Source organism: Opisthocomus hoazin, chromosome 15 (genome assembly GCF_030867145.1).
Source record: "Opisthocomus hoazin isolate bOpiHoa1 chromosome 15, bOpiHoa1.hap1, whole genome shotgun sequence".
NCBI classification, from domain to species: Eukaryota; Metazoa; Chordata; class Aves; order Opisthocomiformes; family Opisthocomidae; genus Opisthocomus; species Opisthocomus hoazin.
In genome coordinates this window covers 8,229,336-8,253,947 of record NC_134428.1, presented here as the reverse complement: position 1 = coordinate 8,253,947, position 24,612 = coordinate 8,229,336, and the positions used below count along the sequence as shown (strand labels likewise).

At 41.5% G+C, this 24,612-nt stretch overlaps 1 protein-coding gene across 2 annotated transcripts in view; it reads right to left on the bottom strand.

Annotated features, from left to right (window-relative positions):
• Positions 1-18: 18 nt before the first annotated feature.
• The window catches only part of TXNDC11 (thioredoxin domain containing 11), a 39,983-nt gene continuing 15,389 nt past the window's right edge, over positions 19-24,612 (bottom strand). The window contains exons 5-12 of one of the 2 annotated variants that reach the window (XM_075437001.1): positions 17,644-17,737; positions 16,311-16,423; positions 14,898-15,098; positions 13,185-13,968; positions 10,640-10,785; positions 9,299-9,408; positions 8,169-8,249; positions 19-1,856 (exon numbers count right to left, since the gene is read on the bottom strand). In XM_075437001.1, coding sequence (XP_075293116.1) covers positions 1,229-1,856; positions 8,169-8,249; positions 9,299-9,408; positions 10,640-10,785; positions 13,185-13,968; positions 14,898-15,098; positions 16,311-16,423; positions 17,644-17,737 — 2,157 coding nt within the window. In that variant the 3' untranslated portion in view covers positions 19-1,228. The remainder of the gene's footprint in view (positions 1,857-8,168; positions 8,250-9,298; positions 9,409-10,639; positions 10,786-13,184; positions 13,969-14,897; positions 15,099-16,310; positions 16,424-17,643; positions 17,738-24,612) is intronic. The other variant, XM_075437002.1, reaches the window with a different exon arrangement.

The window sequence follows — 24,612 nt, the reverse complement described above, 5'->3', positions numbered from 1 at the left end:
GGAGGAGAAGGAACAACACCGAGCCATCAATGGCAGCTTATGTATTCTAAAACTCTGAGGGTAGGCACACATGCTTGGGGCCACTGACCAGTTTGCTATGACTTCATACATAGCTTCCTTTGCCTACTGAAATTTTTAACACGCCTAGGAGAAACAAAGAAGCTACTGTAAATCTGTTTCCCTGAGATAAGTTACAAATAACAAGTCCAAGTTCTTCAGCTCCATAGGAAGCCTTAGACTTGCTTCTTGTACCTGTACACATGGAATAACTAAGGAACATGGGCCTAGCAAGCTTGCTTGAGAATTGTAACTATATGCAAGACAATAATGGCCTAGTCAGTAAATTCTAGTCCCTTTCTTCTACAGTAAGATGGTGACTTGCATTTTTAGTGCTACATTTGCCTTTTTTTATTGAAGGCTGTAATTTGAAGCAAAATTAATGCTGTCAGTAGCAAAAAGCTCCTGCTGTTGTCTCTCAAGTACAATAAGGGGTACAGCTGACACAGGGCTGTTGTTACCCTGGCACGTGCTGTTTTTTTAAGATACTACTGGTCTCATGAGACTTGCATGTATAGCCAGACCCAGACACTTACACGGCTGTATTCTAGACCTCTTACGAATCAAGGAGAAAAGGATTAAGATAGTAAGACTCTTTAGTTTTCAGGAGACAACAGCTGACACATGGCTCTTGCAGGTTTCAAGACAGAGAAGTGGTATACAAAAGTGATACAAAGTGCTGAAGTTCTTGAACAGAATAGTTGTAGCAAGATGACTGTGTCCATTCAAGTTTACTGATTACACAGATGAAATATCTCTATTCTAATTCAGCAAAGAGAATGCAGTGTAAAGGACAAACTTCAGAAATTATGGAGAAGTATAAATCAACAGTCTAATTTGTCTTGTAGCAGCTGTAAGAGAAAGCCAGTGAAAAATAACTGGTCCTTAGTCAGAGGTGCTTCACACTGCTGCCCCTGAAAATCGGCATCTTTCATTTGAATGGATACGTGTTTGCAAGTTAGTGCAATCATAAAGTGCAGAAAGTGTTTTCCGTTCTCCTCTTCTCTTTAGATATGGGTATCTAATAAGTTGTTCAAGTATACAAAAATATTCCATTTGATTTTTCTTTTTCTAGATCATGTGGGGGAAGAAGTCTTTATTTACAATGAATTTCAATAAAATTTGCATAAATACCTACCCAATACTGCATCATTTGACTTTGTGTAAGCAATCATTCTGTCCTGTTTCCACTACTGTGCTCTGTCTCTGTGGTGTCAATATTTCCAGTCTCTCTTTCCTCTAATGTGGCAGTAGCTGTTGAAACCAAGATATCATTCTCTTCAGAAAGCGTTTGCTCTGACTGAAGGGATTCTTTAATGTCATCTTTGCTCTGTAGCTTTCCTTCCCTCGATGCCACCAGGATTCTCAGTAAAGTATTCTCTTTAAGGAGGTTTTCTGATGCATCAGCTAATTCTTGGAGCTTTTCAGCCATTTCTAGTAATTCTTGATTCTTCTGGTCATACGTGGCCTGTAACTGATCACTGTGGAGCTGCAGAATCTTGTGCTGCTTCTCCAGCACGTGTTTTTGCTGGTGTAGTCTGTGTTCCTCTCTCCTAGCCGCAGAAAGCTGTGCTTCGAGCTGGTCATGGGCCTGATGGAGGGCACTGATTTCTGATCTCAACTTCTGAATTTCTCTCTCCAAATGGGAGATGTGTCCTTGCTGCAGAACTGTCTCTTTATGCAGGCATTCTTTGGTACATGGTTCTGATGAAGAAAGACTTGAGTGATGCAAAATAAATTTAAGGAGATTAGGAAGGCTAACTGGAAAGTCTTCAGGGAACTTCACGCTTTGTTCCTTCCTAGGAAGACAAAACAAGTTAGCATTAAAACATCTGGGTAGATGATAAGCAATGATAACTTTATCTAAGCATCTGCTGTTCAGCTCCAGCTTGGTGTCTTGTTTTTTACCAAGAATGGCTGATAGAGTAGCTAAGAGAAACCCGAACTCATGTGATAAAGATAGAGCACACAGTATTTTCTTTTGGTGAATGTTTTAACCTGTATTCCAGTCTGGGTGCTGTAAGCATATCTGCACTGGATTGGTATTTGTCCGAGAGCAAAATTTTGTCAAATTTCAGGAAACAAATTTTACTTTTTCTTAAAAAAAAAAGTATCCCAATTACAGGTTATGAGCTTGAAGTACATCTGGTAGCATCACTGTTGGGCAGGTGCGATCAGAGCATACTGATAGTAACAACTGTTTGTAAGCTGAAGGAGAGCATTGAAGTATTCTTGATTCTGCGTATGTTGTTAGAAGTCCAGAGGTATAAAGCTCTCTGTTGGGAAATGACTGTTTTGAGCCTATATATGTTATCTTGGAAGAAGCGGCTTTATGCATTCCAACATCAGAAGGGTGTTGCAAGGAGCAGGGAAGTACCATTTGCCTCTAAGCAGTAAGCAGTCACTTCAGTCAGAAGCAAGGCCCTTCTGCTGTCAGAAAATGACATCTTTTTCCTTGTTCCTCTCACTAGTTTGTCTTTATGCCACTGAGGTGATCAAAGAAGTAAACCAAACAAGTTTTGTTGTTTTGTTTTTTTTTTTTTTTTTCTGAAGCTCATTACATGGCAGTCCACAGTAAGCCCAGCATATGAAGAGGTAGGCCCACTGCCTTCTGCAGCAGCAGGAACTCTTAACCAGACAAGAGTCCAAGCTGCTTGAAGACCAACAAAGTACCAAGCTTCTTCAAGACAACTAACCACCAAAAGACACCCAACCTCCAGCTGTGTCAAATGTTCCAATTATTGCCCCTTTTGGACCATGTGCATACCCCTATCATAAAACACAGGAGGCTGAACTGTCCTCTGAGGACCTGCTCCTTCCAACTCAGTTACCTCGTCAGCCCTTCACTGGGTGCGTTCCAGTACAGTGTGCGTTTGCCTCCTGCCTAGCGCAGTAGAGCTCCACACACTGCAGTACGTTGAACGGGGAAGCTAGCTCACAGTTTATCACCTTGCATCATCCTTAGCTTTCACCAGTCAGAAGCGTCTTCTCTTTTTCATTAGGGAGCCAGCAAAAGGGAGAAGAGGAGCTTGGTTTACTTCCCTTTGGTTGCCAAATTCATAACCAGAGGAATGGTATGCAGCATACCTTCAGGCGGGGGTTAATTACACCGGTCAGAACAAGGCCGTCGGATAAACAAAACCAAACCAAAGTCATTCCAACACAAGAAAGCCCGATTCAAGAGCAACGCCTAATGCGTCCAAGTGTACCACTGCTGCTCCTGTACAACACACACCACGGGCAGCTCCTGCGTCCCCACATGTGTGACATGATGTGATGTTTCCGAATTCCTTACGCTGTGCGTCTGAAACAGGGCATTATTCAGTTACCAATTAGAGTTGTCTCAAAAATGTCTTCTGTGAAATCCAACTCACTAGCATATGGCATATAAACATATGCTAATTTCCTTTACTGAGAACAACTTAACTGTATTTCAGGTAAAAGACAAAGACCATATTTTATCAATAATTCAAGAACTTCAGCCAGATGAGGCTCCTGTTCATCAAAATTCAGCTATTTCTGGAAGCATAAGCAACATGATTTTTCTTCCCCTGCAGACTTCTGTTGATCAGCCAAGTTAGTCTTGTAATCACCATCAGCAGTTCCTCAGCTGACAGTCAGCTCATGTCCAGGTTTAATGAATCATGACATGATTTAGGCAAAAAACAGGCTACATTAAGACAAAATTGACTCATTATACCATGGTAATATTTTACTACGTCATCACCCATTCTTATTGATCAAACCCACAGTGTGTATCAGAAAAGCTCAAAGGCTATGTAGAACAAAAAGCAAAACAAAATATTAACTAACAGCATGTGGTGGAAACAAACTGAGAACAGAATTAATCTGCAAAAATTGCCTCATAAGGCAAATGCGTAAGGAGCGGCACAGAAAGCTTCAATATGAGGCACCTTTATATCCAAAACTAATATGACTACTCTAGTAGTGCTACCAATACTACAAATACTGTTGAAACCTGATTTTCTTGAAGACCTAGATGCAGCAAAATATAAAACACACTGAAGAGGAAAAGCAGGAGAGAAAACAATAGCTAGAGGTAAGCCACCTTTATGAAAGCAACTGGAACGTTACAAAACCAAACTTACTAAAACTCTGAAGTCTGTCACTCCAGAGACAGTCCAGGGCTGCTCTATAAAACAGAGCAAGACGAAATAGTATCTATGAAAAGAAGTAGGGAACACTGTAGTAACACAGGGAAGATGGTAAGCACGAGAGGAGGCTTCACTTACCATAAATTGGTTTACTGCTCTAAAACCTGCTTGAGCTACGCTTTGAAATAATCCAAGAAAAACCTTTTCATCATGTTATGCATGCCACTCGCTCTGTCCCCTGGAGGGCACAGTTCTGCAGACTGGATCCTTGTTCCGCAGTGGGAGGGAAAGTCACTGACAAGTCTCCAAGTAGCATGGTGGGGCCCATTAGCTAGAACCATGGTCTGAAAACTGTCGCCACAGTAACATTTGGAAATCAGTTTCTAACTTTTTCCAGCCCTAAAAGTAATTACATTTGTACTCCAGTGGTTGTTAACATGGTCGGATCTAGCAGATGTTCAGCTTATGCCACCTGACCTAACAGAGCAGAAGACAACAACAATATCCTGCTGCTACTATGTGTTGTCTCAGTTGCCAACAGCACTTGATGAAACACAGGTGCCTCATCTCGACTAAAACTGAGACTACTCATCTTCAAACCAGCAGGCCCTTTGCTTGTAGCCCCTCCAGCCAGCCAGAACTAATGGATTGTGCAAGTGAGAGAGTCTGAATGCCAGAAAAGATGCAAAACTGAGACGCCGTGGGACCTGCAGAACGTGCTGGGTAACTGGACTGGGGTCCTGGCACTGAAGACTGCAGCTTCCGCTGAGCAGCGGCTGAAGGTGACGTTGCCGTTACGCAGACAGGTACAGACCTTGGAGCTCTAGGCCAGCCGAGTTCCTGCTCAATTAACCTCGGGAACGGAGAAGGACCGGGACTGAGCTGGAGGAACACAGCAGAGGGAGCCTGAGCTGAGGCCAATGTGCAAGGCTCGCTGCACAAAGTAGTGGAGATGATGAGCTGGAAGTTGGGGTGGCTCAGAACCGATACAAACGAAACTATTTCTATACCGAATTAAAACAGAAATTTAGAATTGCAAAACTTAAGGCACAGATTTAAAGATTTTGTGGTAGGTAACACTAGACAGGATCAATAGTCTGAACTGCCATTTGCTGGTGACAAGGGTGGAAGTCAGCATTTTTATTTTACACTGCAAAGAGGCAGGTATTTATCATAAGGGTCTGTTTTCATTTCCTTTCTATAAAAACTATAATTGTGTAAGATTGAGTATTAATCTTTGAAAAAAAGAAAAACAAACCTCAAGGTCAATCAAGTCTAATGCATAGGGCATACACATAACACCAAAACCACATCTGAAACAATAAACTGAGCACTTCTGAAAGCCCGGGACTCTCTTGCCTCTAATGCTTCTTCCTTGCTCCTCAGCCAGGAGAGCCTGGATGCACCTGCGCTGCCTGTACTGGTACAAAGCAGAAATGACACACGAGTTTGACACTGGATTCCAGAAATCCTCCCTGCTGCAGAGGAAGAGCAGGATCCAGGACCCTTGTACACTATTCCAGGTCCTCTCCTGCCCTCGCACATCCCTACCTTCAGAGTTCCCATTGTTCCTGACCCACCCTTTGTGCCTTTCGCTACCCCACCCTCCTCTGGCTTGCCTTTCTTTGTTCACCCATTCATGAATCAGTTCCCTTCCTCCGATTCAGCTTTCTTTCACCATCCCAGAAATTATTCCAGAACCTAGCTGTCTCCTTGAAACGGCGCTTCCCTGTCCTGCCCTCTTATTTTTTGTCTCCTTCTCCGAGGTCTCGATGCTGTCTGTAGCTTCACTTCAACAGCATGTGCACCTTGTGGTACTGCCCATCTCCTTTGGATACTTTCCTCTGTAGATGTCCAACTGCTACTGAAGCCTCATTTGTTTTCTCTTTTAAAGAAACAACACAGGGCTTCTAGAATGCCAACAGATCTGCTGCTGCTTTCCTCCTGCACAAAGTCCAGCAACTGCTGCTGAGTCAGAATGAAAACCAGAACATTTTGGCAATATACACAAATTCCCATGATGTAATTCTATAGTATCTGTAAAAGCAATGCTCTGTAATTTTGATGTTTGTAAACTACTGCTAAAAAATTTAGTCAATTCCATTAAGGACACTAATGACCATTAAAGTATCTGAGCTATTTCAACAAAAAACTTCTTAGAACTTTGAAAAAATGTATTTATGCCCCAGTGAAATAGGAAGTGTTGTTTTAAGAAAGAAAAAGATACTTCAGTAATCACAGTGTTAGTTTACATGGGAAGTTCTTACATGAAATAACTTTACTTTCGAGCATGGCTTTCACTTGAAGACTGTGTCACACCATTTGAAATAATCAGTGTAAAAAAATAAAAAAAAAGTTAAGAAATCTTATGTTTACGACACGTTGCAGCAGGACAGCTCAATAAACCCCCCCAAGCATTTGCAGTAGGTTTTCCAGTTTTTCTAACCATGCAACAAAACAATCTTCCTTTTACACAATTTCCAAAAAAATTTCAGAATGTTTTCATTTTAAGTAGATTTTCTTACTGTATCATACTTCTGCTTCTTTAGCGGCCTTTTCTCACCCCATCCCATATTCTCTTTCTACTTGATCATAACATTCATAGCGGTTGTTTGGGGGTTTTTTGCTTCATATTCTTTTATGGCAACACGATGTCACCGAACAAGACTAATGATATCACAACAGCAGGAAAGCAAAACCAATTCTATCTTCTGGTTTTATCAGGAATGAAAACACCTCTTATTTAACATACACTTGATACACTGAAATTCCTTTTAATATGAAACTTCTTTCAATACAAAAGGGAACATAGCTGACATGTACATGAAGTATAAAAACAGAGGAAAAATCAACCCTTGTTTTTACTAAATCAGGACAAGGGATGAGGCAGCTCTATAGCCAGTGCCATTCCTATACTGTCTAAAATCAGAGATCTTGCTTTAGGTATTAGCCTCTCCTTTAGAGAGCTTACAAAGGCCAGAGGGACTGCAGCCCCTCTCCCTGCCGCCGTTAGACTGGTTCCTAGCTGAGGGAGCACTTCCATGGTTTACGCAGATTGCCAACAAATCCGATACCCAAAATCCAGTGCTGCCAGACACACACACGCTCCCCCCAACAGCCAAACATCAGAGCAGTGAGAGAGAGAACTTTGGGCTGAGCAACGGACACTCCGCAGTCCCTCTGATTATCTCACGCTCACTCTACCACAGAAGCGTGAGGGACAAATAAAAATTCACAGGTTAGGACCGCTGCAATATTTCCAAAGGAGGCATAAGCCCTCCTTTAGTACTCAGATTCTCTACTTTTTTTTTTTTTTAAAGACAAATTTTTTTACTTTAACAACACGTTAACGATCGAGCTCCTCTCCCTCTGTAATGTCAGGATTGTCAGGTTTTGTTCTCTTAAATGAGACAAAGCTTGAGCTGGATCACCTGCTCTCCATCTGTGCTTATTGTTTATTTTTCTTCATTAACAAAATAGTAAGCAAATCCTTGCATTTTACTGCAAGTATCCATTGTCGTATTTTTTGAGACCTCTCTTAGTTTACCCAGTTAGAAGCGATTAGATACAAGCTGTGCTAGATCTACGTTGCACCACCATCTACATCACTTCTCCCCCTTTTCCTACTTCCACAGTCACACTTTAATTTATGTGGACCATGCCAAAATAGTAATTTTAAATACAACCGAGTAATAAGGAAAATTAACTGAAGAATACGGTTAGTAATGCTGCTGTTCATAAATCAAGACTTACAAACAACTAAACAAGGGCCTTTGGAGAGAACATTCACTACCTGCATACCATCAGCTACCCATGTCTGATGGGGTTTTGATGCTGTTGGTTTGTTTTTTAAATTAGAATATGCATAAAGTAAGAATGCATATATGGAAATGCATTACTGTGGGGCTTTTTTCTCTACAAAGACATGTAACCAGGTAATTTTTATAACTTAGTAAAATTAAAGTTAAAAACTCACAGGGAAAAGAATGACATTACCTCCAATGAGGAAAAAATAAAATCGTCGGGAGACGGTCTGTCATCAGTTCCCAGGGAAGGTCATTGCGAGTGACATCAATCCTGTTGAGGAAAGACAAACTGACGAAGAGAGCAGGCGGAGGAACAATCTGTATTTTCATTATAGAAAAAGCCACAGACAATCACATCGGTAATACCGCAATAAAAATAATGGAGCAAATGAGAGAACTTCAAAGTCAGGAAAGAGAATGGGTGTCGACTGAAAGTAGTGTTACGTCTGCAGGAGTACAGCCGCAACTGCACACAGGTCATAACGCCAGGGTTTGAACTGAACTTTGTCCCTGTTCATCTCATGCTGCTTCCTAAAGTAAGTTCAGTCAGAATGAGACGAGGATGCAATCAGAGCAGATGTTGTCAGTATGATGTATTATCAAATACATGAACAAGAATGTTTAGGTTGCACTGAAACATTAAAAACCCTGGAAAAGCAAAAAAACCCATGTCTTTTTGATATATATAAGTATGTTTTAATATATATATATAAATATATATTGCACACATGCATGTATCTTAATATATCTATGTCTATAACTGGCTTTGGCTGGGATAGAGTTAATTTTCTTCGCAGTGGCTTATATGGTGCGACGTTTTAGGTCGGTGCTGAACATCGTGCTGATCACGTCGGCATGCCGTGGTCACCGCTGCACAGCGCTTCCCCAGCACCAAGGCGGCTCTGCTTCCCACCGCGGGGTGGGGGTACCACAGCAATACGTATTTTCCCTATCTCAAACAATTCCTCAAATACAGTACTACACAATACAATTATTTGCTACAAATTATCAGAGAAAGGGGTAAAAATTATTTTCTGCTGCTGTTTTATTGATTCATTTCCTGAGATTAGGAAGCCTCAAGGTTAATTGCACTGTTTAAAAATTCATTTTAATGAAACTGCATAACTACTGCAGTGAGATTGAAAACCACCAAATTTACACCGAGGAAAACAAAATTATGCATTCAAAGAAAAACAAAGCAGATGACACTCACATCTACTATTGCAAGACTGTAGAGAGAAAAAAAGTCATTATTTTCTGGGCTGATGACCTCAATGAACTTACATCACTCTAGAGAGATTAAATTAGAATCATTTTTACCTTGCCACAGTGAAATTATCTGGAGGCAAAAGCCGAGCAAGCTGAATAAAGATGTGATTAAGAGAAGCACAGAATCCACACCACTGTGCATAATAGAGCAGCAAGACATTCTGGAAAATTAAACGGAGAAGAGTTTGATTACCTATGGTAGTTAATCTGCAGTACAGGAGGACTAGCTTTCAAACACCGCAAACTTGGAACCCTTAAAAGGTGAAAGGAAGCTGTATCCTCATGTTAATAAACTTTACTAGCAGCTGTTCACTGATACCCTCGGTCTACTGAGTTAACAAACAAAAACTATTGGGGAAATCTCTTTCCATAAAGAAAAAGGCAAAACAAAGAGGATTATTTAGATTATTTAGTTTAGAATAATTCCCTTTAACTGAAAACGCACCAAACTTTACTACGCTTCCCAAGACACTTTTGCAATCTTAAATTCCTGTATATCTAACGGTGACTGTACACTTCACATGGGGGGAAGATGTCCAGACTTCTGGTTTCTACCTTTAACTAGGCAAAGCAGGAGCTAGGGCTGCTGGAACCCAACCACTGAAGACGCACACGGTCACTGCAGACCTCACGGCCAATGGATACTAATCCTTACTATCACATCTAAGAAATCAAAGTAATTTAACTACTCTTCAGGATGACATCTTACGTAAAGCAATTCTATGGCATGCAGTCAGAAATCTTTTACCTCTGAGAGGTTTGGCATTTTTGCTGCGTGGTTTCAAATAATGCCTTAGGTTTAAAACAGTCTATTTTTTTTTTCATTATGTCTACTTTGCAATAATTTTAAACTTTTTTTAAAGTCAGTTTTTTTAAAAATGTGATATCTAGAAAAAAGTTATGGTATATTTATCTCCTTTGAGGCATGAAACGCAGAATCAGCATATTCTTCACTGTTACCTCAAACCCTAAGTATTTAGCATGTGCTTCTGCTACAGTGGAAGAAAGCAAAAGGAAAAATCAAGCCAGGCACACTTTTTTTGGTTTGTAATTAAAATCTACACTTCAAACACACAGGGAAAAACTCACACCTCATCCCCACAAAAAACTACCCCCAAAAAACCAAAAAACCTTGAAATGTGGCAGAAACCTGTCAGGGAATCAGCTGCGCTGACTTCTGCATTATTTTAACACCAGATGATCTTTTGCAGATTTACTTAAGAACATGCTATTCTGAATTGCCTTTTTTAAACATAATACTTTTGAATTGTTACAAAATCACATATTCTGTTACAAATAAGCAAAGCACATCAGTGTAAAGAAAGAATGAGAGCCCCTCCTCAAAAGTCGGAGCAACCATCCGCAAGGAACCTTGTCAGCAGTGAGGTGTACCTTTTCACTCAGAAGCACGGTCTCACGGAACGTCGTAGTCATCACTTCAGTGATGACGTGCGGCTCCCGGAAATGGACTGACGGGTCATCAACAAGATGCCTCTTCAAGGGGCTGTAGAGAATGCTGAAATTCTTTATGAAGTTCTCTGAAAGGAAATTGGTACAGAACAGAGTCAGTTTCAGTTGCACAAATACGGGATTTGGGCAGTTTTTACTTCGGAGTTCAGAAGAACTTACAGAGAAAATACAAATTCAAAACTGGTTTCTTGTCATTAATTTTTGACATTTTCATATCAACTCTTGAGTAACCACCACTGATGTGAAAACAAGATAAAATTTCACTGTTTTTTGCTTTGCTCATTACAGTCCTCTTTTCACTGGCCACACTACTCTCCAATCTCGCTTCTACTCCTACTCAATGTACTACAATAATCACAATGTGCTTCTCTCCTAACCGAACCACACGCCTGGTAAGTCATAAATAGTATCCTCTCGCTATTTCACTTTCTACATCGCATTCAAGTATTTGGCCCTTATCTTGAAGGCTCCACTGAATTCCACATTTATTTGCATTTATTCTTTCATTTTTAATTAATTTCCCTGTAATTCTCCTTTTGATTATCATGACCCGAATGAAGAGGAAGGTGATTGCTGGTAAACAACAGGTCATTCAACTTTCTCCTTAGTTTTGGCCAGTGCTAAAAAACTAAAGCAAGCTTCAAAGCCCTCAACTACTTTCAGCCACACTCTGAGCCTGGACCATGTTCTCTAGATTGCTGCAAGATACTGACTGTATCCCTGTATCCCTCTTTTCAATTCAGATAGAGAAATATTCTATACGTTATAAAGTAAAAGTATTAAATAATCAAAAGATACAATATCAAACACTCTAAAAATAATTATTTGGTCAAATAGAAACATCTTGTGCTGGTATTTCCAGTCTGAAAACCAGGCCCAAGTAAAACTGGCACTTCTGTACACACATACAAAACACCAGCTCATCAAGTTTGTCTTTGAAATGCAAACAGCAGTACATTTAATTTTGTATTTACTATTCAGCATTTCATTAAATCCTCACACTACACCAAAACAGGTTATTCCTTCTAGATCTCCAGATTTAGAATATCTATACGTGATTAAGTAATAACTGAAAGGAGGCGGCTAATTAACAGACACACTCCTGAATTTTTAGAAACCATCTGTAGAAAATGAAATCTGTTAAAGGTATTAAACACAAATCTGTTTCATTATTTTAAAGTATCAAAAGTTCGGAGAATTAAGGAAGTAAAATAAAATTTAAAAAACCCCACAAAAAACCCAGGCATAAGTCACAGGGACTCCTTGACAAAAATACGTAGAAGCAAAAATTTTCCGGGAGTTGAAATGCCTTGGAACAGAAATACAGTGAGTGTTACTCAGCACAGGAACCCTCCTCCTGCTCAGGAAATCCTGTGACCTCAGAAGAGTCTGACACAGAGAGTACTGCGAGCAGAAAGGGGAAGGAAATTTCTGTCTCCTCACTCCGATCTTAATTTTTCCTAAGTGTCCTTTTACGGTCACTGGGGTTTTCGTTTGCTTTCCAGAGATGGGATGGAGCCAGGGTATAGGGCTGGATGGGATCCTCACCAAGAACATGGCTACTTGTTCTTACGCTGGGCGTACTTTTGTACTTACAGATCTATGGAAAGCAGAAACGTTATTAATGCTGTAGGAATGATACCGATACACCTTCTTGAACAATTCGTTCTAATACTACACTCACCTGAATTCACTTCCATGTTTACTCACACTGCTGACATTAAAAAGCCCTGCAGTTTCTGAAGGTGGACTCAGTTCTGCACTTCACCGTGACAGGTAAATGCGTGTGGTTAGGCATGCTGCGTCTTACTGAATAACTGGCAAATACATCAGAACTGCGATCACTGGGTTGGCTGGGGTTTTGTTGGGGTTTTTTCTCCTCCAATTCAGCCAGGAAATAAGAGTCTGGACAGATTTGTCCAAAACCATGTCAGAGTTCTACCTTCAAAATACATACAATTTTCAAAATAAACGTAAAACAATTTGTAAGTTTGTTTCAGATGACACGAGGCAGGGCTAGCCTCTGCCGGTAAGTGGGCAGTATCTCATGGAATTCTGGGATATTCTAGTGCACAGAACAGCTGAGCAAGCACCAACACCACCATTAACACACAAATGTCTTCTGTAATACCAAATGTGTTAGATGCACAGCATTTTTTTCTCACAAACAAATTAGTTTAGACTTTAGCAATTCCTTCAATGCATCAGGCAGTCCAGAATCACACATTTTGAGGTTCACTTCTTTCAAAGCACATTATTTTTGGTATATGAAACTTAGTTCTTGTGTCATCAAGAACACGATTCTGAAGTTTGGTTAGCTACTAAATAAATCAGAACAGAATAAATTACAATTCCCAATGCTGACTTTAAAAGCAGTCATTCTCAAAATGGCATTAAGTTTTCCATTCACAAGCTTACTTGCGAACTTAATTTTTTGTTTCAAGCATTTGCATAGTGGATACCATACCCAGGGTAGATCCAACAAGTGACTGATTCTGATCCAGGACATAGTGCACTTCTTCTTTCAGGTCAACAATGGCGGCAAATTCCTTAAGATGAGTAGATCTTGATGCTCCTAGTCTCTCTGCATATATCCAAAAAAGATTTGAATCCAGTAGATAGAGATTCAAGGTTTTGTTGGTCCTGCAGCTCAGACCAGTAATGTTAGTGCTACTAATATGAAGGTCAGAAATAAAACAATTCCTATCCTCAATGTGAGGAATAGAATGTTGGGTGTTATCTTTCTTCCCATGGGAAGAAAATGCTACTTTGGGGGTCTGAAAGATGGTCTTCTCAGAACTAATGAAACCTAAAAAATGCCTGTTTACCGTCCTGCAACATGCAGTGTAATAGCTAAAGGGACTATAGAAACTTAAGAAATTGCTGCATTCTATGGTATTTGATATAACTTGAAAAAAGGTATGTTCCTGGAGGTAGAAAGAGTCCAAAGCTGCTTCTATCTCTACAAAGTTACAGTGTGGCACGTGGACTTTATTTGGTTTGACACCAACTGTCTGGTTAATGCAAAGCTCACAGACATTGTGAGTTCTAGATATCGAATGCCACTGTGGAAGCACCACTGTGTTACAGCATGGGTACTTGGTTATGGAAACTGTTTCTGACAGTTCCATGTAGGCATCTGGGTCCGAGGAATCGAAAGCTGGTGAATCGGTGTCTCCTAAGTCGTGAAGAGCGGTCTTCTCTGCCTGGCTTTTATTACAGTTGTGGTATTCCAAGGCCACTTTGGTAATCTACGGGGGGGAGGGAGGGGAGAAAAGAAAAAGCAAGATTAACAGTGCATAGTTCACTCAAATGCAGTTATCTGTTGCAGGTTTAACAGCATATAATGCAATTACAGATGGAATTTCAGAAACGTGAAGTTGATGACTCTTCTCCTCTACAGGAGGCTCTGACTTGATAGCAAAGTTAAATCCTCAGAGATTTCAGCATGTAAGAATTAAATGTACAGAACAACAAAAACCCACCTTAAAATTTTTCTTTTTAAAAGCCACCTGAAAAATAGCCCAGGGAAAAACATTATTTTCCAGCCAAGTCAGTGTCCCTACCTCATTTACCACACAGCTACACAAACTCCTGTCCTAGGCAGTTCAGAAATAGAAATAATGGCAGGAGAAAATTGGAAGGCAACTAAGGAATGCACAGGATATAAAAATCAAATTAGTTCTGAGTAGTTTTTCAATTGGGCTATATTTCAAACAACACTGTCTGGTTTAATAAAAGGTCCATTCTTTCTTGAGTAATCACCTCTGCAATGACGGAAGGAGAGAAGAAATCAAATGGGGTGGACAAAACACAAGTCCTGCAATACTCGACTACATTCTTGCTCTTCAGCTGGAACAGCAGACCAAAGACCTGCACCTTACATAGCACTCGCCACAGAAAGAAGGCAGTCCAGGAAAAGAGCTAGGGGATTGTTCTGAACAACTGCTGAGATGAGACAAAGGCATGCTGTGTGGGACGCAAACCAGCGGGAGGGAGCTGTGACAACATGCCTTGAGAAAATGTGGTTTTAAATGAAATGGAATACTTGGAACAGTGAAATAAAATGAGGTATCTGTCACAATTGAGCTCAGAACCCTGACTAGGGTCTTGTCAAGTTCAGTACTTGAAATTGTGAAGTTCTGGTATTTTTGAAGTAAAAAATAATTATTTCACTTACTTCATCTAGAAGAGGATGAACTTCTGCTAAGGGATTGTAAGGTATAAATATGAGCAGTGCTGGCCCTTTCTTCAGCTCATTGTTTAGCAGCAGGCTTTTTCCGCCATGTGGTCTCAGCCAGCGTATGAGCATCTCTCGATTTTCTAGAGCCCACTTGCAAATGTTCTCAGCAGTGTAGTTCATGATGTCATTTGGATAGATCTTGAAGGGGGGAAAAAAATAATTATTTGTCCTCACTTGGTTTAGCAATGAATGCAGTTCTCAGATATGGCATGCTTTGTTACTGCAATGGCTGAGACTCTCCTCCTAAATTTAATGACACCAGTCAGCGAGCTCCAGCGTTTCATATACCCTTTCCCTTCGGGAAATCTTTCTAAATGCTCATCAGATGATAGTAACACACACAATCTTTCAGGCAAAAATTATACTACTAGGGAAGCTCCTCTTTCTTGTACTACATCTTTATAATCTTCACTTCTCTCACTAGTATGAATTTTCTTTATCAGTGAAACAGCTCAGTCTCTACTTCAGTATATTCACATACCTTGATTTAGAGCTTATTAGAAAACTTTTTCCCAATACTCAGTCACCATTTTAACTCATTTTAAATGCATCAAGACTGCACTTAAATCTGATATTTCTTATTACTGAATACGAGGAAAAGAAACACATAATAAAAAGCACTCACAGCTTCTAGGGTCATTTTAATAAATTAGCGCAAGTTTCTCTTAGATCATTTGCACAGATGAAAGTGTGCAAAAGAAAGAGCTTTATGTATTTGACAGTAATTTAACCTGAAAAATCCATGTTTTCCCCAGTCTCAGTTGAATAAAGTACACATTACAATATGTAACTCCAGAGTTTCCACTCATGGCAGCAGTGTGGATAGATAAGGTCTCTACACCAAACAGCAAATCTGAAATTCACTATTGTCAATTTTAGTCTTCCAAAAACGAGGGACATGGATTAAAAGTTACTATAAATTTTCAGTTAAATTAATTTGCATGAGTTTTCTAATCAGTGCAATGCAATACCTTTAAACCTAAATGCAAGTTTTCACTAGTCCTACTATCTCTCCACAAAATCTCTTTGTCCATATCCTCACTCAAGTAGCCTTCTGATTCTGACCCACTGAAAGAGGTAGAAACTTTCTGAAAAAGTCTTTGTGTAGTAATTTCTGAGGTGCTTGGACTTCTGGGGGCTTTGTTTTGCTAGAGATGATCAACTTGGGCCTGAGCTACTGTTTAGAACAGCTGATGACTGGCAGAATGAAAATGCGTATTGCCATACACAAATATCATTCCTGAACAACCTGCATCCTAAACCTCTGCCAAACACTCATGGTCTACTACCACAGAGGTTCGATCTCCACGTACTGTCTCAGAGTCACTACAACACAAATACAACACTCACCAGTGATGTGTTGACATGTCTGTGCAAATAGACGCTGCCTGAATGCACCAGTGAGATCTCCTCCGCAACGTGCTTAGCCGTGATCACTCCAAAGCGTACTGTTCCAAGGTAATCTGAAAGGGCAAATTCTCACTTTTTAAATACAATTGCACACACGGAACTTCTCTCCCGAAAGCCTCAGAACCCCTTCAAACCAAAACACAGAACACTGCTGTGTAAAGGCACGGAAATCTTACTGAGTAGCAACCGCCAATATTGGTGATGAAGCGAGGCAGAAGACAGACAAGAGCAGGCAACGAGAACAAACGTGTTCCTCTTCTGCACACAAGGTACAGACAATGCTAACCTGAACTGTCCAGTTTCTATTTGCTTATTAAATATAGAGTCTGGTATCACAGATGCACCTTGCTACGTGCTATGGCATCTCACAAGCCAAGATGAGATATACACATAAGAAAAAGGTATGAACATCGATTGTTTAGATGAGGTACATTTACAGTAAATATGTACTATTTAAATACGCATTATAGTATTTCTATGTTTATAAATACGTACACATAAGGATAGCATGCTTCTCATCTTTACGTTGCAAAGAACTATCCAAACATATAAATGGGAAATGACAGAACAAAGTACAGGAGAAGAGGCTCTGTATCATATACCAAGCCAGTGGCACAGTAAAAATCAGAATAATGGTATCAATTTCCTTCATTTGCTGACAGAAAGAAACATCCATAAAACGTGCTAATCTTCAAGTCAAGAAAGTTTTATCCAGAATTTACAATCTCAAAAGGTATTAATCATATACAAAGTTCGCATATTTAAATATAAGAGGTTTTGTATCTTAGATTATTAATGCAAATCAACCGGGGTTGATCATCATGCTACCTTGTGCCAGCTCTGCAACTCCACCCAGGAAAGGACTTTGTTCAATTCAGTCACTAAGTATTGACAAAGCCAAGTTCATCCTAATGCCTGAACCTGGCGTTTCGGTTGCTGCACAAGTCAAACACTCTTGGATTCAATTCGATTATGGCTCTATACGGGTTGCAGCCACGCATTTATGTGTTTGAGGAAATTATATCTTAATGTGTGCTTGAATAGCAGTCTTTCACATAATCTATTCCATGATGGCCGATCACAACATACATAGTAAGCCTTTTCTGTAAGCAATCCTCACACTGTAATAAAAGACAGTCTCATAATTTGATCAACATCAAGAAACACTCAAAAGACATTAATTCCCAAGCTACAAAATACTACAAAGAACTGCTAAAGCCCACATACATAACTCATTCACAGATGCCTGAAATTATGAAAATGAAGCTTTTACCTTTCTTTAATGAATGTAACGCTGACGTGAAGAATGTTAAATAACCAGGCGGTTGAGGTGAAGCATTGAACTCAAAATATCCTAGAACTCCAGGCTGAAATAGTAAGAATTAGCGTTAGCTAAGCTATTTTCAAGAATAAATATATAGGGCACAGCAACTATTTGCCTAAAGTAAAACACAACAAATTTTAAAAAGACAACGATGTTTACTGAAGAACAGTCACTTTACGCCTCAAGAAAAAATCTAATGTTAAAATCAGTTCTGAAGTCGTCATTCAAAAGCTATGTACGAGAGAGGGGTTTTATGGCTGTAGATGCCAAAGTTTCAAAATGCGTATTTCCCATGTTAGCTATTAAAAGTTCCCTGGAAAGAATTAGTACTTGCTTTGCAAATAAATATACAAGTCAGTTCCAGTACCAACATAGGACCCACAAGCATCATAAAGACTTCTTTTAGAATTGGAATACCACATATGATTTTTTGGAGTATGAATAACTTGAAAGAGGATGAGGAATTGGCTGGATGGTCGCATCAGAGTGTAGTGGTCAACGGCTCAATGTCCAGATGGAGATCAGTGATGAGTGGTGTCCCTCAGGGGTCCCTGTTGGGACCTATTTAATATTTTCATCAGTGACACAGCGAGATCAAGTGCACCCTCAGCAATTTTGCAGATGACACCAAGCTGGGTGGTGCGGTCGACACGCCTGAGGGACAGGATGCCATCCAGAGGGACCTGGACAAGCTGGAGAGGTGGGCCCTGGTGAACCTCATGAGGTTCAACAGGGCGAAGTGCAAGGTCGCGCATCTAGGTCGGGGCAACCCCCGCTATCAATACAGGCTGGGAGATGAAGGGATGGCGAACAGCCCTGCCGAGAAGGACTTGGGGTGCTGGGTGACGAGAAGCTCAGCATGATGTGGCTGTATGCACTCACAGCCCAGAAGCCCAGCCGTCCCCTGGGCTGCTTCCCCAGCAGTGTGGGCAGCAGGGCGAGGGGGGGGATTCTGCCCCTCTGCCCTGCTCTGCTGAGACCCCCCGGGAGTCCTGTGTCCAGCTCTGGAGCCCTCAGCACAGGACAGAGCTGGAGCTGTGGGAGTGGGGCCAGAGGAGGCCCCAGCAATGACCCGAGGGCTGGAACCCCTCTGCTGGGAGGAAAGGCTGGGAGAACTGGGGCTGCTCAGCTTGGGGAAGAGAAGGCTGCAGGGAGACCTTAGAGCAGCCTCCAGCACCTGGAGGGGCCTATGGGAAAGATGGGGACGGGCTTTTTAGCAGGGCCTGCTGCGACAGGACAAGGGGTAACAGTTTTAAACTGAAAGAGGGTAGACTCAGACTAGACAAGGAAGAAATTTTTCACCATGGGGATGGTGCAAGCCTGGCTCAGGTTGCCCAGGGAGGTGGTCGATGCCCCATCCCTGGAACCATCCAAGGCCAGGCTGGACGGGGCTCTGAGCAACCTGAGCTGGGTGAAGATGTCTCCGCTCACTGCAGGGGGGTTGGGCCAGACAACCTTTAAAGCTCCCTTCCAACCCAAACCATTCTATGAAACAGTAACACTTTAATTGTTCACTATTTTGCACATAATTAGCAACGACACATGAATTTACACATCTTGTGCATGAACTGCTAAGCCAACTAATCACCTCATTGTTAAGCCACCAGGCACTGTAAATTCTTTCAGTAAATCCTGCAGGAGTCAGGGAGAGACCAGCTGCACAAAAATAACGTAAGAGCCCCACATCCCCCCTGCATATCCAGAAAGTTCTTCAAATTGCAAAACAGAGAATTCAGAATTTGAAAGACTCATCCCCAAACAGGCCTACTGACTTTGCCAGGAACGAAGCCTGAATGGCTGCATGTTAAATTCAGGAAGAGAATCTGGGAGAAGCCGACTTGGAACAGAGAGGTGAGGAGTCTTAGGCTTCTCTTTTTCCAAAATGTCAATTAAGTTTTGGTTTTAAATTTTGCTAAATTTAAAACCAATTTAAATTTTTTTTTTTTTTTTGATGCACCACTCATATTGGCTTAATAACTTTCAGGACAGAGTAAGTGATGGAATTTGGTTATTTTCTGCTATTTGTTTCCCAGTTCCACCAGTGCATGCAGAAAGAGCATTTGCTACACAAAGCAAGAGGACTCTAGGGATTGCTGTGGAACAAACGATTCCCGACTCACCAATCACCCACTTGTGTGGCAAATAAAACCCCACATAGGTATTTTTACCTGGTATTTCGGAGGTAGCTTTACTTTTTTTTCCCCAAGTTTTACATATAAAATTTTTCATTTCTTTTTAAAACCTGAACATCTATTTTGCCTGTTCCTGTCATCAGTGGTATGAACTCAGCGATTCATACCAGCCATAGGGCTTCAGCTAATTCAGCACGAATTAGCAACCTCAGGACGTTCACCAGTAACAGCATTGCCCATTCCAACTAATGACCTGCTCTTTTTAGGCAGCAATTATCTTTCATGAATGAATGCTAAACACAGGACCCTTGTTCATAAAGATTCCTTATGAGGTACCCCAAGAAAATTATTAATTCTAAATATGAGATAAAAGCAATTAGTGAAATTTTTGCAATAACAATTGTCAAGATGGAAATAAAAATATAAATAAAAGTTAAAAACTACAGCAAAGTAATAACACTCATTCTTCCTTTTTAAACAATAAACAGGTTAGTAATTAGTGTTCATCTTTTTTTTATACGGGATTGTTTCTTTTCACTGTCTTAATCTGGCATCAGGAGAAACTTTTAAAGCATTCAAGTGACCCAAAATAAGGAGAAGATAAGACAATCAAAATTTTCGTTTCTCATTTCCTAGGACCATTTCTGAATACCACTACTGTACGAAGTGAACTTCTGGCACCAAACAGTGAAAGAAAGAAGAGTCAAAAGTGACAGCAAAATATGTCAAGAAGCCAAAAGTGAGATCTAGAAATATTTATAAAGTTATTAAAACAGGTGATGTTCTGATTCTGACTGCTAGTTCTGTTGTACACTAACAGCAGCTTCAGACTTCCAGATCGTGAAAAATCAGGTGCTTCCATCAAGACCTTTTTGGAAAATGTTTTTTCAATAAGAAAAAATTATAGTGGGAGAATATATACTAATGATGTATGCCTAATTGGTAATCTGGTAAATTAATGTCCTTTAAATGATCATCCCAGAATAGTTGAAATTTCATCCCCGTTACAGGCTGCAATTACACATAGAAGCAAAGCATCTAAACCGCTGTATTTCTTCCCAAGTCCCATGCAAATTATCCTGTTCTTCTGTCAGAATGAAGGGGTTCACTTGCTAATACCAACTACTCTGTTTATTTTACCAACAGTGAACAATTCCAGACGCTAGCAACTAACCAGGAATCTTGCTCTGTGCAAGCGAGATTCAAGGGTTACAGAAGAGGCATCTCGATGCAAGTACGAGGCTCCTAGCTCTGAACACCAGTAACGCTAGGAGGGGCCTGACAGCAGCAACCCACTTCCCGTCAGAGCCTCCAAACCCACCAGCACCAGCCTGCTTCCAGCGCACGGGGCGTCTCCAGGCGAGCTGCTGCTCTCACCCTGTGGGGTTACGGGTAACAACTGCGTGCAGGCAGCGAGGAACGACCAGCTGAGCAGGACATGCCCTGCTGCTATAGACAGTGGGATGGGGCAGAGGGACAGTCTGAAGACACTGCATCAGGAGCTAGAGGGGAGCTTACAGGAGCTTTCACTTCCACAAAACAATTTTCAGCAGCTGTCTCAAACCCAGTTTCTGTAGCAAAGGTTCTGGAACAAGCCTGAGGACATCAGTAGTGAATAGCCATTAGTACCTTCTCCTAATAAAACTCACCTATGGAAATACAAAATTGTGAATTGTAGCGCAGCATATTTCTTGCTTGTTCCTTACACCAGAGCAATGGAAAGTGATGCGTGATGCCAATCAATCCAAACAAACATCAGACTGGACAAGCATCCCAACAATCACCAAACACCACGTTCGCAGAAACTTTCAGAATCAAGAGAGATCTTCAGGTGAGTAGTTTTTACTGGAGAACGGCCAGCATGGTTTTCTCACTGAATCATGCCTCAAGCCTACCGCAGGTCTCTGACGGAATGACTGCCCATCTCAATGCAGCATCCTGCAATTCCCAAAGAGCCTACAGGGAGTCGCCAAACACGCTGGAAGGAACTAAGGTGACAAAGAGTAACACGGAAGGTCCTTTTCCAGGTTAGTAGCAAAGACAGAAACCTCCAGGTAGCAGTCACTGGTTTTCACAGTCAAAGACAGCCAGCCAGGACACGCACTGATGCTCACCTAGTTCAACGTTTCTATAAATGCTTTAGAAAAGGTAGAGAATGGGGACGAAGAAACTTTGAAAGGTTACTGGGAACCACTGAAACTACAGCTGGCTCAGAAGAGTTACAGAAGACAGTACTAAATGACTACACGATGAAAGAGCTCTGAAATTTGACAGCCGATAAATGCAAAGTAACAGGAACAGAGAACAGAAAAAACCCCACAGCTACTGATTAGCTTTTACAATTAGATAAACAGTTTTACTACTCATTTAAGTTATTTCTATCCCGATTTGTATTTATTTATTTTTATATTTTGGTATATTGCATTGAAGTGAATTTTTTTTTTTCAGAACCTGAAACTTGCGCAGGCAGGCAATTCCTGCCTCGTTTTATCTGTGAGCACAGGAAAGAAAACAGCAAAAGGAAAGGAAGGGGTTATCTCTGGGGAACAGCAGAGCCAATATCACATACCACTAATTCTACACTACAGAAATGCAAAGAAGAAACTGCTGATTGAGATTAATTAAATTTACAAGTAAAAGTCTGTTCATTTTCTAACAGTGCTAAAAGCCTTGCGTACCCAGAACTGAAAGCCAATTCTCACCTCCTCGTGTAACCTTGGCACCACAGTACCCCACACACGCCGGGGCAGACCCTGCCCAGCTGGCTCACGCTCAGGACGCATTTCTACGCAAAGCAAGCAAAGAGCTGATGCCGTGTCAGACACACGCCAGCCTCCTCCCAGAAAGGCCAGCTCAGCCCCCGCCTCTCCCAAAGCCGGAGAACGAGGAGCGAGGAGCTCCCTGGGCACTTCTGATTTTTGTCAGTGAATGAAGCTTTCTGTCTAGCTACAGCAGCTGAACGTTTTCTTCCTCCACGCCTCAGCAGGATGAGGCCATTTCTAGCACCTGGGTGAGTCCGATGAGGGACGAGACATTGCCAGTTTGGATTAAAACGAAACTGTTCTGTCTCTGCAGTTAAGAAAACAACAGAAGTCTGATTATGGGCACTTGCAGGTCCCTGGAGTTATGGTCGGACCTGCCCATCTTTCTCCTGATGTAACGTGGATCTTCCGACGCATGCCAAGATTTTAACTGCTTTCCAAACGGGATTTTTTCCCTTGCTCTCAAAAACTAAATTCCAATTCTTACCCAGTTCTAGTTTTATACTAGTATCATTCCATGCCACAAAAACCCTTAGGTAATATCAGGAAGTGCCTAAGCTGACCCAGACTTTTCCGGCGGGGTCCGAGCGCCCTCACGCAAGCGTGACAGAGCATGTCCCGATACTTGCGATCCAGCTGAGGGACAGACACGCCACCAGCGCTCACATTTAGCTGGATTCTGCTCATCAGTGTTTCTCAGAAATAAAAACATGCTAATTAACACATGAATATGCAATAAAACACTGCCAGATTTCCGTATCTCTTCGTGGGGTTCAACAGAGAACAAAATGCCACGAGTGTTCACCTCAGGCCCTTCCCAGGGCTTGCCAGCTGGGGCACACCAACGTGTCCAACGGCTTTCGACACCCAGCTGAGTGCGGGCGCATCTCCCGGGCTTCTCCGCCTGATGCTGTTGCTGCCAAAAGCTGCCTGCTGGAATTTGAACACAAGATCACAGCATCAAAGCTTCACAGATGAGACAGCTTGGAGCCCTGGCTGTCAGTAAATTGACAGGCAACAAGAAAATGCCCTTGAAACAAGAAAAGCAGGGGGTGCAGTAGCTCTTTTAAGTGTGAAAACACAAGGTGAGCACAACTTCAGCTTGACACAATGCCCTGCAAATGAACCACTCATCTACTAATAACTTACCAACCTATGGCACACTCCAGATGACACACAGTGCTATCCTTGGACAGAGAAACAAGACAATGAGGGCCAAAGGTGAGTGGCAGGCAACTGCTCTGCCATCCACTGCTTCCTTCATGCGGGAGACCTTAACACCAAAGCAGAAAGGAACAGCCCAGGAACAGCACGGGCACTGCCTAAGCGCAGTCTGGGGATTAGCTACACAGAGGCTCTTCTCAACTGAAATTTTCAAAGTAAACACCCCTAACATGGGCTCGCAGAACCCATTCCCTCGCAGAACACTGGGCTGAAAATCAGATACTAATGATGACAAATCTTCCAGAAAATATTCTGAGCTTCAAAGTAATCAGCTTTTCAACGAAGAGATCACAAAAACCTGATCAAGCAACAGACAGTGGTCAAAATGCCCAACGATCTATCCTTTACAGTCTTCTCTCCTTCCCCTTCTGCTAAAAATAAATGATTTTTATCTATAAAAGATCAAAAATCACAGGAAGACTCTAGCCAAGGCTCTCAAAACAGCAATTAGTTTGTACCATGCATGCACTGCCTGTCACCTACCCTACTCCTCAAACTTTTTTGCTTCTTGAACACAGGAGTCACCTCCTACCACAGGTACAAAGTTCCTCGACTTGCACGGAAAACATCAGCAAATGTTCACATTTCTCACTGTTTAAAACAATGAAGCAGCATGTTTGTTTCTGATTTAATACTAACTTTCCCTTTGTGCCTCTGTTTCCCCCTCCATCCCCCTCCGCATACAACTCTCTGTTTCGTAGGTCCTCTCTGCATCCTGGCTCCTGACCACCCGGCATTTGCTTGTTTTACCGCTCTCACGGGGACTCGCCCTCGCCAGCGCCCAGCTCCCCATGTGGATC